This window comes from Capra hircus, chromosome 13 (genome assembly GCF_001704415.2).
Source record: "Capra hircus breed San Clemente chromosome 13, ASM170441v1, whole genome shotgun sequence".
Taxonomy (NCBI): domain Eukaryota; kingdom Metazoa; phylum Chordata; class Mammalia; order Artiodactyla; family Bovidae; genus Capra; species Capra hircus.
Window position 1 is genome coordinate 32,557,332 of NC_030820.1, and position 12,627 is coordinate 32,569,958.

Here is a 12,627-nt window from a genome sequence, read left to right on the forward strand (position 1 = left end):
TTTATTGAAATCGATTTATAACTTAATATTGCTAATTTTAAGTCACAAACACCAGCAAAGTTCTGCAAAAGAATATTTTCATTCATATAAATGGAGTTCTGAACACAGATCTATTCTAGTGAATGCTAAATTATTGTTTTTTAGGTATGTAATGATGTAACCTTCCAGTAATGGGGTTTTTTGTTGTTGTTGTTGTTTTTTCAAGTTTATTAAGCATCTCCTACCAGGAAATTCAAGATTTAGGCAACTCACTCAAGCTTAGGAAATTAAAGTAGATGATGCAAAAACATATTAGCAATACTTAAATTGTCTTTTTGGCATTAAGCAGTTTCTTTTTATGAAATTTTTTAAGCATAAAGATAAATATTATGTTAATTGTAATCTGTTTCAAGACAGCCTTATTTAAAAAAAATTTTTTTTAAGTTCTGATTTAACTTATTTCTGTTATATAGAAATGGTCATTTTGACAGAAACTTGCTTTTATGAAACTATTTATGGATTATCCTTTTATCAAGAGAAAAATGTATTTATCAATAAAGAATTTTTCCTGCAGAGTTCAGAGCTGAGGATTACCAACATAGTAGGAAAAAAACAGGGCTTCCCTAGTGGCTCAGTTGTGAAGAATCCACCTGCCAATCAGGCGATAATGGGTTCAGTCTCTGGGCCAGGAAGATCCCCTGAAGAAGGAAATGGCAACCCATTCCAGTATTCTTGCCTGGGAAGTCCTGTGGACACAGGAGCCTGGGGACATAGTCCATGGGGTCGCAAAAGAATCGAGCATGACTGACTAAATAAAAAGAAGAATCTCATCACAGGACATATATCAACTAAACAGATGTGTAACACCAAAAATAGGAAAATAAATGGTAGAGTTTTTCCAACAAATGATTTTTTGCCTTTGTAACCCAGGAAATTAGTTCAGCTCAAGTATGAAAGTCTGTGTAAGTACTGCAACTTCAGAGGTTTTCTGAAATATTATGTCACAGTTTTCTGACTTGTTTAAAATATGGTAGAATTTCTACCTAACTTCTAGCTAAGTATTTTCTAGTTGTCCTAGGCAGAAACTCTGCCCCAGAAGATAAAGATTCTCATGAGTTATAAGGGAAAATTGCAAAACTTGATGATGTAATATTCTAAATAAATTATCAAAACATCTTTGAAGATGACAGATTAGTTGACAGTATTTTGAAGACATTAAACCTTAGATTGAGGGAATATGCATGGTTTATAGTTTCCCTAGTGACTGAGGATGCATGCTAACCCTTTTTTTCTGTTCTGAAATAATTCTCGCCCAAACACCACAGGCTTCTTAAAGAAGCCTTAAAGTCAGATGTTGGGATTGTATGTACGTTTTTTTCTTTTTTTTTTTTAAATTGGCAAAAAAAAAAAAGAAAAAGGTTTTCCTTTTTAAAAACTGCACACACTTTTTGGGGGGGTAATAAATGAACATTTTTTTGTTTGTTTTTTTTAGAACTGAGCTCTCCATAGACAAACATAAGTAGCATAACACAGTGTCTTTCCTCAGACATCATTCTGTACAGTAAGCCAACATAAACAACTCCGTTCTTATTGACTGGATTTTTTCCAGGTGGGTTAATTGGGTGGGGAAAATTAATTAACCTTTGGAGCCTCTTTTCTTCCTGTTAAACTTAAAGGATGGGTTCTTTTTTTTTTTAAAAAAAAAAAAGGTAATAAACCAACAACCTTATATTTCATATGGAGGAAATATTTGTAATGACTAAAATTCAGAACTATGTAAAACAGCTAGTATTTCTGCACAGAACTGCTGGAGATCATCTGAATGGATTAGGACAGTAGTATGAATAAATAAAGACACCAGATGGTAATTATTGTATCTCTTCTTAAGCTCAGTGCAAAGCTGAATTTCCAACATGCGGTTGAAAAAAGCTGGTATTACCTTTTACACTGTCTAGCACAAGTGTCACAGCTTACCAAAAAAATAATGGTTTCAAAGCTTGGGAAGTGAGCACTTCTCTTTGGTATGTGCAACTCAAAGTTTCACTTTATTTCTCTTTAAACTCAAGCCACTCTTGTCAAGCGTGGTTATAAAAATGCTGAAATTCTCATTCAGAAGTGATCTTTAACAGGATGCTCAAATGCTTTCATTTTGCGCAATTTTTTTAAATGCTTAAATTTGTTTTCATGTATTGTAAGTTGCATGTGATAGCTGTGCGTTTCTATAAAGTGTTCTCTCGTTTTATGTTCAGCATTTACAGCCGAACAATACCAGCAACATCAACAGCAGCTGGCACTCATGCAGAAACAGCAGCTTGCACAAATTCAGCAACAGCAAGCAAGTAGTAATTCCGCCACCACCATGCCACAGGTGAGGGATTTGTCTGTCTTATGATTATCCCTCATGTTTCCCACCAGAGTTCATCTCTAATTACCAACTGTTGTCATAGAGCCTTGCATCTAACCAGCAGAAAAGTGGCTTTCGCCTGAATCTACATCATAGCCATTCTATACAGGGTTTAGAAAGAACATTACAGGTGAGTATAGAAGCTGTCACCCTCTGCTTCCTATTGTAAAAAAGTAAAACCTAAAAGCGCAAATGAGATGGAGACCCTGTCCTCAAGCCTGATCTTGTAGTCTGTGAATGTACCTCTTTAACTTACAGCCCCACCCAGCTCATTATCTGGAGAACTTTTTAATTCTTCTTAAAATGTATTAAAAATTATGCTAAAATAACTTCTTTTACTATTAAAAGAAATCACTTTTGAACCTAAAGCATGATAAATATTGGCCATTTAAGCACATTTATAGAACTTAACGGAAGGCTGAGATTTGTGTCTCTAGACATCTGAGAGGAAAATATCATTTAAAAAATTCAAGGGGCCTCTTAATCTCCAGGCTGAGTTAGGATGCGATTGATGTTTTGTTCCTCTGTTCTAAAGGGGTAGTTACCTTACTGTCCCTTGGCTGCCTTAGGTTGTGTATGTATGTGTGTAAGTTTGGTGAAGGGAGTTTTGCCTACTCACTCATTCATTATATGAATTTATTCATGCATTGATTCATTGCAAATCACTGAAATGTTTTACTAGCATGTTTCTTGTTTAACACTTTGTGTTGGAGGTTTACCATTTCCACATTTTAAAGGTTTATTTTGGTAATTTCATATTATATATTGTCACATAAGATCAAAATCCATAATCCTTGGGACTTCCCTGACGGTCCAGTGGTTAAGACTCCACCTTCCAATGCAGGGAGTGTTGGTTCAATCCCTGGGAAATAAGGTCCAAAATCCGATGTACAGCAAAAAAGAATTTATTTTTTAACGTTATAATCCTCGGGTTACAAGATGACCTGAATATTAATCAGATTTATGACTGTCAAGAAGAAATGAAGATACTTCAGTGGTTTGCCACTGTGGTTTGCATGCGGACTGATCTTGGCATACAGCTGTGTAGCTTAATAGTCGTTGGGAACTGAGTGGTGCTGATTGGCTCTGCTCTGTGTTTTCCTTTGTAGGGTTTTGTGTCCAAGACTTTGGATTCTGCTAGTGCTCAATTTGCTGCTTCTGCTTTGGTGACATCGGAACAACTGATGGGATTCAAGATGAAGGAGGATGTGGTGCTTGGAATTGGGGTGAACGGCGTCCTTCCAGCCTCAGGTAGGGAGAGAGACGTGTCAGCACGTGATTGTTTTTGTGACCTACGTCAGTGATAAACCCAAAGCAGAGTTGCAGTTGTTGAGCTGCGTCTTTCCTTTTCCCTAGGAGTATACAAGGGCTTACACCTCAGTAGTACTGCACCCACAGCACTTGTCCACACGAGTCCGTCGACGGCAGGGCCGGCTTTGCTGCAGCCTGCAAGTGTGACCCAGACTGCGGGTTCCCACAGTGCGCCGGGTCACCCGGCGACCGCTGCCAACTCCGCCACAACTCAGGTTCTGATTGGGAACAACATTCGATTGACTGTACCTTCATCAGTTGCCACTGTAAACTCTATCACCCCTATAAATGCACGACACATACCTAGGACTTTAAGTGCTGTCCCGTCGTCTGCCTTAAAGCTGGCTGCTGCAGCAAACTGTCAAGTTTCCAAGGTCCCGTCGTCATCCTCTGTGGATGCCGTCCCTCGGTGAGTAGTTACCGAAGCTCGGAGTGTTGAAAATGAGAGATCTAGCTTAAGTTCTCTGGCACTGCTCTCTACTTATTTATTTGTGTTTTGTTTCTCCTTTCTGGTTTTCTGGGGGGTTTTTCATTTGTTCTTGGCCATGCCTTGTGACTTGTGAGATCTTAGTTCCCCGACCAGGAATTGAACCTGAGTCACAGCAGTGAACCACTGGACTGCCAGAGAATTCCCTATGTTTTTTGCTCTTTTCCTTATATACGTTAAAAATGTATACATGAGAATTCCTTATTTTTGTAAGAACTGAACAGGTAAATGTTGTAATTACATACTGCTGAGAATTTGAACTAAATGGCATATAGTGAACATAGCATCTATAATTGGGACATCATTTTCTTTGTATAATAAGAGCTTATAGTACTTTCACCTTTTATTCCACCTTTGGATGGAAGGAGTTCTCTGTAGAATGTTTCTTTTGCTCATAATTTCTTCCACAGCTTTTCAAGTGGACAGAATTGATAGAACCCACCATGGCTAGTCACTAAGCTGCTCTGAATACTGTAAGCAATATAAAGGGTTACAGTATTCATGCCAGGTTAACTTCTAATCATCATTATTTTATACTGTGCCAACTTGTTTTCTTAGGTTTCAGTAGATGGTTTAGAATGTTTGCCCAGGCTCTATTCTGTTTTAAATATTGACAGTAATTAAAATCTTGCTGTCTACAAAGTACTTTGCTGAAAAAATAAGAGAAAGACAAGGAGTTTTCAGTTTAGTTAGAGGACAAGCATAAAAGTGTGAAAAGTTAAATAATAGAATTGTAGGTAATAGGTAAAAATTGTTCTGGCAGTGTCACAAAGCATTATATGCTTGTCATTAATTGTATAGATTGTGGCTATAATTTTAATATGTATTTTTACACCCAGGGTATTCTGGGAATGTTCTAGAAAATGAGATTTCATCTTGGTTGGGCAAAGAGGAAAAGGAGAAAGGGAGGGAAATACAGATGTGACCGGAGGTTAACAGGTAACTAGTCTGTCTAGAGATTGGAAAGGTTAGTGGTAGGAGGAGGCTGGACTTTGTCTTGAATGCCAGGCTGATCCATAGATGTTCTCAGCTGGGAGTGGCCCCAGGCAGGGGGGCAAGCTTTGTAGCAGCAGACTATAGCTATTAGTTTCTAACCCAAGCATCCTTTCTCCTTTTGAACTTTTAAGTGTGTGCCCAGTTGCTTCAGTCATGTCTGCCTCTTTGCAGCCCCATGGACAGTAGCCCGCCAGCTCCTCTGTCTGTGGGATTTCCCAGACAAGAATACTGGAGAGGGTTGTCATCCCCTTTTCCAGGGGATCTTCCCTACCCAGGGAGCAAACCTGCATCTCCTGCATTGCAGGTGGATTCTTTACCACTGAACCACTGGGAATGCCCCTGAGCTTAAGAAGTGGTCGTCATCTGCTGGAGACTCATCCCATTTTCGTTAGTATTCTGGGTGTAGTTAAAGCTAGTCAATAAATGATTGCTTTTACTTAAGAACAGTGGAAGGGCTGGAGCGGCTAAGACCCTGGTCTTCTGATTGCCCAGCTCCACGTGGGGAAAGAACCAGACTTGAAGGCCTGATGTGAATGACCCTCATTCACTTCGCTCCTCTTTAAAATTCTTAGCAAAAGCCTAATCAAGGAGGAAATTGAAACTCTAAAAGTGTGGCTATTCTTTATGTGTTTCCCATCTAGCTTGCTTGGGTGCTGCTCCAGTCTTACTGGTAATGTAGTTGCTTACGGAATGTGCAGCACAAGCCTAACTTCTGGTCTTGTGTCCCTGATAATAAAGCATCAGGGTTTATAGCCCTCTGCTTGCCGTCCTGTCCCAAAAGAGTCAGATTTCTTTCGGTTATTAAAAACATCTAGACCTTTCATTGGGAAGATCATCTCGATTGGTTAAGTTGACTGCAGAGAAGTAATCTATTGCCCTCTTTTCTTCAACAGGGAAAATCATGACTCAGAAAAGCCAGCACTAAACAACATAGCAGACAACACAGTGGCCATGGAGGTGACGTAGCTCCTCAGGAGCGGAGCCGCAGCCTGGGGACTTGACTAGGTGCTATGCATCGGGAGCGTTTCAAATGCAAGGGATGGTGGAATGCAGCACATGCGTTTCTGTGGCAGCTGTGGGGACTCGACAGCAGTGCTCATCTCTCATGCTTCAACTTTTCTTTTCTTACTGTTAATAGGAAAAAAAATCAACATCTGTAAATTAAGAATACAGCAATTATCTGTACAGTACTGCATATTTGTAATACCCTTGTATATACGTTACTTGAATACAGAAATGTTCATTTGTGATGCTTTGCACTTGGGGGCGGGGGGGTGGGAGGGAAATAAATTGCAACAAAGAGTGTGAGATGTGAGATTGTATCGAGATGAAGTGTCATCACATCATGTGCATGGTGCGGAACCTGCTGTTTTCTCTATTTATTGTGCCGTGTTTACAGTTTTTTGTACACTGTACCTTCATTGGTTCCTGTGCTGTAGTAAATGTGTTAGGTAGCCGTGGACTCCCTGGTATTTTGTAAATGGTATAACATAACTTGGTTCCCCTCTGGGTCCCTGAGTTTTCTGTGTATCATGTGAAAAAAAAAAAAAAAAATGGTGACATACATACAGAATTTTACAAAAAAAAAAAAAAAGGCATCAGTTTAAAAAAAAATGGGGAATGTACTGTTCAATGGGGATCTTCCTGGTCTACTCTCATTAGGACAAGTAACAAGCTAAAAATGAAGTCTCTTGAACCCTCCCCCTCCCCGCCTGCCCGCAGAGCTGCGGGGGTTCTGGTACTTAAAGCACTAATGTTATGTTGCTGCTCTGCACATGGCCCAGTAGTCCCATTTCCTTCCACACCAAAAAAGTGTTAAATCAAGTATGCAAACGGAGTCCTTACAACTGGAGTTTATGTTGTCTTGCCCTTTTTTTAGCACAAGAAGAAAAAAAATGTACTTTTTTATTGTCGAATTGTTGAAAAGACTTCATTCTTTACTTGTTCTTACAAAAAAAAGGATATAAGGGAGAAGAATGCAGTAATTGCTGTACGTGTATCATCATTCCAGTTTCTAAAAACAGCCAGCCAGCTTTTTTCCTTTTAAGATTCTCCAGAAGGCTGCAAGGCCAGAACCACAAATATCGGGTGCCTTCCTTTGGAAATATTTGACCTCTCTTCTGTGAAGAGAATGGTACTTAACAGACTACTACTAGTGCTTTGTCAGTACCGAAGTCTGAATGCCCAGTCCAATGGCATACATTATCCTTAAGGTTTTTAATCCCACCTGGAAAAAATTGTGATAGAATTCTCACAAAATAAACCCAGGGCATTACATGTTGACAAACTAATGTGTAGTGGTCTTTGATTTTATTTGCAACCCAAGAACTCTTGTGTGACTTTAAACCATTCAATAAAGGCGTAGGGGATGGTGGTGTGGGAATGGGAGCAATGACTTAAGTTCACTTTTTCAAGTTATTTATTGAACGACTACTTACTGTGCTTGGGACTATTTTAGGTCCTACACTGGTGAAAAAATTACTGCCCTTGTGAAATTTATCTCACTGGATGATAAAAGCAGAATGAATCAGTAAAATGTAAATTGTGTTACGGTGAGTATTAGAGAAACACAAAGCAGCGAAGGGGAGAAGCAGTGCCAGGAGGAGGTGGAGGTTGTAGTTTCAAGTCAGGCGGGGAGGGAAGGGCTCACAGAGATGAAGGAGGGGCAACAGAGTGGGTGCGTATGAGGTGGGGCTGCCTGGTTCACTGAAGGAACAGCAGTGCGGCTGGTGCTCAGGCGAAGAAGGGAGGAGCAGGGGGGTTGGCAGGTACCGGGGAGCCTGCTCGTGGGGCGCGGTCTGATAGGCGACTTCAAAGGCTTTGGCTTCTTCCCTGCTGGAGAGAGGGTTTTGGAGCAGAGGAGCGATGTGACGGCAACAGGTTCACTCTGGCCTCGGCTCTCAGGCCAGACTAAAGGGGGAGCCCATTTAGGAAGCACATTGCAGTAATCCAAGTGAGCGACAGTAGGGACACAGGTGGTGGTGAGTCATCAGATTCTGGTGCGCTCACTGAGTAGACCGAGGTACCTGAGAGAAGGGATTGAGGGATGACCCCATGGTATCTGGTTTGAATAGCTGGCCACAGTTGGAGAGCACTGTGGAAGGAGTGGGCGTGGGAAAAGCCCAGTTTTAGACAGTGTGGGATACTCACTGGACATCCACGTAGGGGCATCCAGTAGGCAGTGGGAGACGCCTGGTCTGGAGATCGGAACTCGATGGAGTTAAAGCTGTGAATGAGGGTGAAACCACCAGGACAGTGGGATTAACCCTTGATATAATAAATACAGCTACCACTGATTGGTTGGTGGAGAGTTGATTCTTACCTTTAAGAGAACCCCCTGTCTCAAAGGGACAGATTTCCAATTTGGATAACTACTGTTTGTTCTGTTCATTCTGTAAGAAGAAAAAAACAAACAAAAAGCTGCCTTTGCAGTTAAAACCCTGGCTGATCAATGTGACTATAAAAATTAAGATTGCTGGGTTCAGGGGTTAAGAATCCACCTGCCAATGTAGCGCACACAGGTTCCATCCCTGTTCCTGGAGGATTCCACGTGCCTTGGGGCAACTAAGCCCATGGTCTGCAATCGCTAAACCGGCGTGCCTAGAGCCCTTGCTCTGCAACATGACAAGCCTACACACTGCAACAGAAGCCCCCACTCGCCAAAACTGGAAAAAGCCCAAGCGCAGCAATAAAGACCCTGCACAGCCAAAAATAATCAAAATTCAAACTGCTGGTTTAAATGTATGCAAGAAGAATTCAGATTAGGATTAAAATTTCTACATGAAACGTAGCACAAGGCCTGGGCCCACAGTCTGCTTCATGAGTGCCTACTGTCCGCAGGTTTACAAATGGATTGGAGAGCAAGAAATTGAGTCCTTATTGAGCCCATCCTGTTTGAAATATGAGATGAGCAGACAGTGATGGTCAGATCCATGGAGCACTTAACTTTCCTACTTGACTGTAACTAAGGTGAGATGCAGAGAACATCCCAGTTGGTATCATTGACACTTCAAGGCAATTTACTCAAAACTGAGTCTTTGGCCTCTACATTTCTTGCCATCTTTCCATGTACGCCACTACCAGTGTTAACAGTAGCTGAAATGCAGGACTTAAAAGAGCAATTGAAATACGAAGATCTTAGGAGAAGGAGAACCAGGTCATCAAGGGAATGCTGGCGTGTAGCTACTAACCACCACTCCTGAGTACTTACAGTAACAACTGTGCATTCTCACAGTAATCGCTTAAAAGTAGATAACTGGAATTACCACTGTACTACAGGTGAGATTCACCCGCAGTTCTACAGTGATTCGCAGTCCAGGATTGAACTCATCTGCCAGAGTCCAAAGCTCCTGCTATTTGCCTGCCCATGTTTATTGGATAAACCTGGAAGCAAGTTTCTAACCTAACTTCATAACCAACTTATTTAAATAATGACCGAAATTTCTCCAAATGTGATGGTCAATCCATAGACCTAAGGAAATCAACAAACCACAAGCAAAAGAAAATTTGTTAAAGCATACGATCAAACTGCTAAACATCAACTTGACAGATTTCAAAAAGGACACATGTACAGAGAAAAACTAGAATGGCAGCGGGTGTTTGTTTTAAGTAAGCTAAAAGTGGAGCAATATCCTTACTGAACAAAAAGGAAAAAGAAAGCTTTCAACTTAGAATTCTAAACCGAGCTACATTATTTTCCAAAAATGAAAGTGAAATATTTCTTGAGACATAGAAAAGCTGAAAGAATTCATCACAAGCAGATGTCCAATACCAGAAAGGGAAGTCCTTGGAGCAGATGAAAATAGTATTAGAAGTCTGGATGTATACACACAAAGAACATCAAAAATGGTAAATATGTATGTACATATAAAAACTTGATTCCCATGTTTTTCAGTCTTCTTAAAAGCCAATGTTGGCTTTTTGAAGCAAAAATAATGAGGGTATATGGCATAACACAAGGAGAAGAACAAGGATGAGAACAGTAGCACAAAGTTTGGGAGAAAGAGGGCCCAAAGGCTGGATCCTGTTTTCAAAATGGTATCATACCCCTTGAAGGCAATATATACTGTTAGGTCCTAAAGCAACCACTAAAATAACAGAGATACAGCTAATAAGCAGGAAAGAAAATAGGGTCATAAACTGTATTCTACTGACCCAAAAGAAAATGGAAAAAGGAAACAGGACAGATAGATTAAATAGAAAAACAAACATGAACATGGTCCATTTAAACCCAACCACATAAATGCTAATGGTCTAAACAACCCATGTGAAAGGCAAAGATTATCAGATGGCATAAAATAAGAAAAACCTGTCTATATAATGCCTTCAAGGAGCCCACTGCAAACCTAAAGACACAAATAGGACAAATGTAAACGGGCAGAGAAGAATATACCATGTTAATACTCATCAGAAGAAATCTAGAGTAGCTGTCTTAATATCAGACAGTACATTTCAGAACAAAGAGTATAACCAGGAATTCATTAAAGGTCACTTCACAATGATAAGAGGCTTACTTTATCAAGAATTCATACATTCAGGGACTTTTCTGGTAGTCTAGTGGTTAAGAATTTGCCTTGCAATGCAGGGGACATGGGTGCCATACCTGCTTGGGGCACTAAGATCTCACATGCCATGGAGCAGCTAAGCCCAGTGCTCTGGAGCCCTAATGCCGCAACTGCTGAGCCTGAATGCCACAGCTGGAGAGAGAGATCCTGCATGACGCAGCAAAGACACTGCATGCTGCAACTAAGACCCGACACAGCCAAATAAAACTTAAAAAATTAAAAAAAAAAAAAAAGGCATACATTTTAAACATTTGTGCGTCTAATTTTAGAACTTCAAAATTATATAAAAGTGATGGAATTAAAAGACAGCCAACGTACATTAAATTAAATTCAGTATCCCCTTTCCAATACTTGATGGAACAAGTAGACAGAAAATCAGTGGGGACTGGAACATTATCAACCAAGTTGCCCTAGTTGACATTTTTAGAACACTATCCAACAAATGCAGACTACAAACATTTGCTTCAAACGTACATGAGATCTTTAGCAAGGTATACCTGTACTGTGGGCCGTAAAGCAAACCTCAATAAAGTTCAGCTCAGCTCAGTTCAGTTCAGTCACTCAGTCGTGTCCGACTCTTTGCGACCCCATGAATCGCAGCACGCCAGGCCTCCCTGTCCATCACCAACTCCCGGAGTTCACTCAGACTCACATCCATCAAGTCAGTGATGCCATCCAGCTATCTCATCCTCTGTCGTCCCCTTCTCCTCCTGCCCCCAATCCCTCCCAGCATCAGAGTCTTTTCCAATGAGTCAACTCTTCGCATGAGGTGGCCAAAGTACTGGAGTTTCAGCTTTAGCATTCCTTCCAAAGAACACCCAGGGCTGATCTCCTTTAAAATGGACTGGTTGGAGGGATTTAAATGATGCAAAATATTTGCCCTAACTACAATAGAATTATATTAGTATTATTAACAGAAAGGCATCTAGAAAACCCTTAAGTGTTTGGAATCTAATAAACTTTTCATGTTGGTCAAAGCAGAAATCAAAAGGGGCATTAGAACATGTTTTGAAATATAGACACTGGAAAACCATGGATAATGGAAGCACACATATCAAAAGTTGTGAGATATAGCTAAATCAGTGCTAAGAGGAATATTTATACCAAAAATTAAGAACTAAATCAATAACCTAAACTTCTACCACCTAAGAAAGCTAGAATAAGTTGAAAGTAAACCTAAAGCAGACAAGAAATGATGAAGATCAGAATGGAAGGAAAATTTAAAAGTGAAGCAACAGAGAAAACCAATGAAGCCAAATGGTGCTTCCCCTGGGTGGATCAATAAGATTGACAAATCTCTAGCCAGATTAATTAGGATAAAAAGTATATGAGAGAACACTACTACAGATTCCACTGAAATTAAATTATATATTAAAATATATATTAAAAACCATATGCCAATAAATTTGACAACTTAGGTAAAATGGAAAAATCTTTTAAATGACACAAATTACCAAAGCTCTCTTCAGAACCGTTGTTCAATCACTCAGTCGTATCCAACTCTTTGTGACCCTATGGACTGCAGCATGCCAGGCTTCCCTGTCCTTCACCATCTCCCAGAGTTTGCTCAAACTCAGGTCCTTTGAATCAGTGATGCCATCCAACCATCTCATCCTCTGTTGTCCCCTTCTCCTGCCCTCAATCTTTTTCAGCATCAGGGTCTTTTCTAATGAGTCAGCTCTTCACATCAGGTGGCCAAAGTACTGGAGTTTCAGCTTCAGCATCAGTCCTTCCAAAGAATATTCAGGGTTGATTTCCTTTAGGATTGACTGGTTTGATCTTCTTGCTGTCCACAATAAACAGATTTTTAAAATATATATAGGTTAATATACCTCATGAACATTGATACAAAAAAATGTTTATTCCAATAATATACACTTTGGCCA

At 40.1% G+C, this 12,627-nt stretch overlaps 1 protein-coding gene across 7 annotated transcripts in view; it reads left to right on the forward strand.

Annotated features, from left to right (window-relative positions):
* The window catches only part of EPC1 (enhancer of polycomb homolog 1), a 96,877-nt gene extending 89,409 nt beyond the window's left edge, over nt 1-7,468 (forward strand). For 4 of the 7 annotated variants that reach the window (XM_018057165.1, XM_018057167.1, XM_005687991.3 and 1 more), the window contains exons 11-15: nt 2,229-2,347; nt 2,427-2,513; nt 3,493-3,634; nt 3,740-4,103; nt 6,071-7,468. In XM_018057165.1, coding sequence (XP_017912654.1) covers nt 2,229-2,347; nt 2,427-2,513; nt 3,493-3,634; nt 3,740-4,103; nt 6,071-6,143 — 785 coding nt within the window. In that variant the 3' untranslated portion in view covers nt 6,144-7,468. The remainder of the gene's footprint in view (nt 1-2,228; nt 2,348-2,426; nt 2,514-3,492; nt 3,635-3,739; nt 4,104-6,070) is intronic. The other 3 variants (XM_018057169.1, XM_018057166.1, XM_018057164.1) reach the window with 1 other exon arrangement.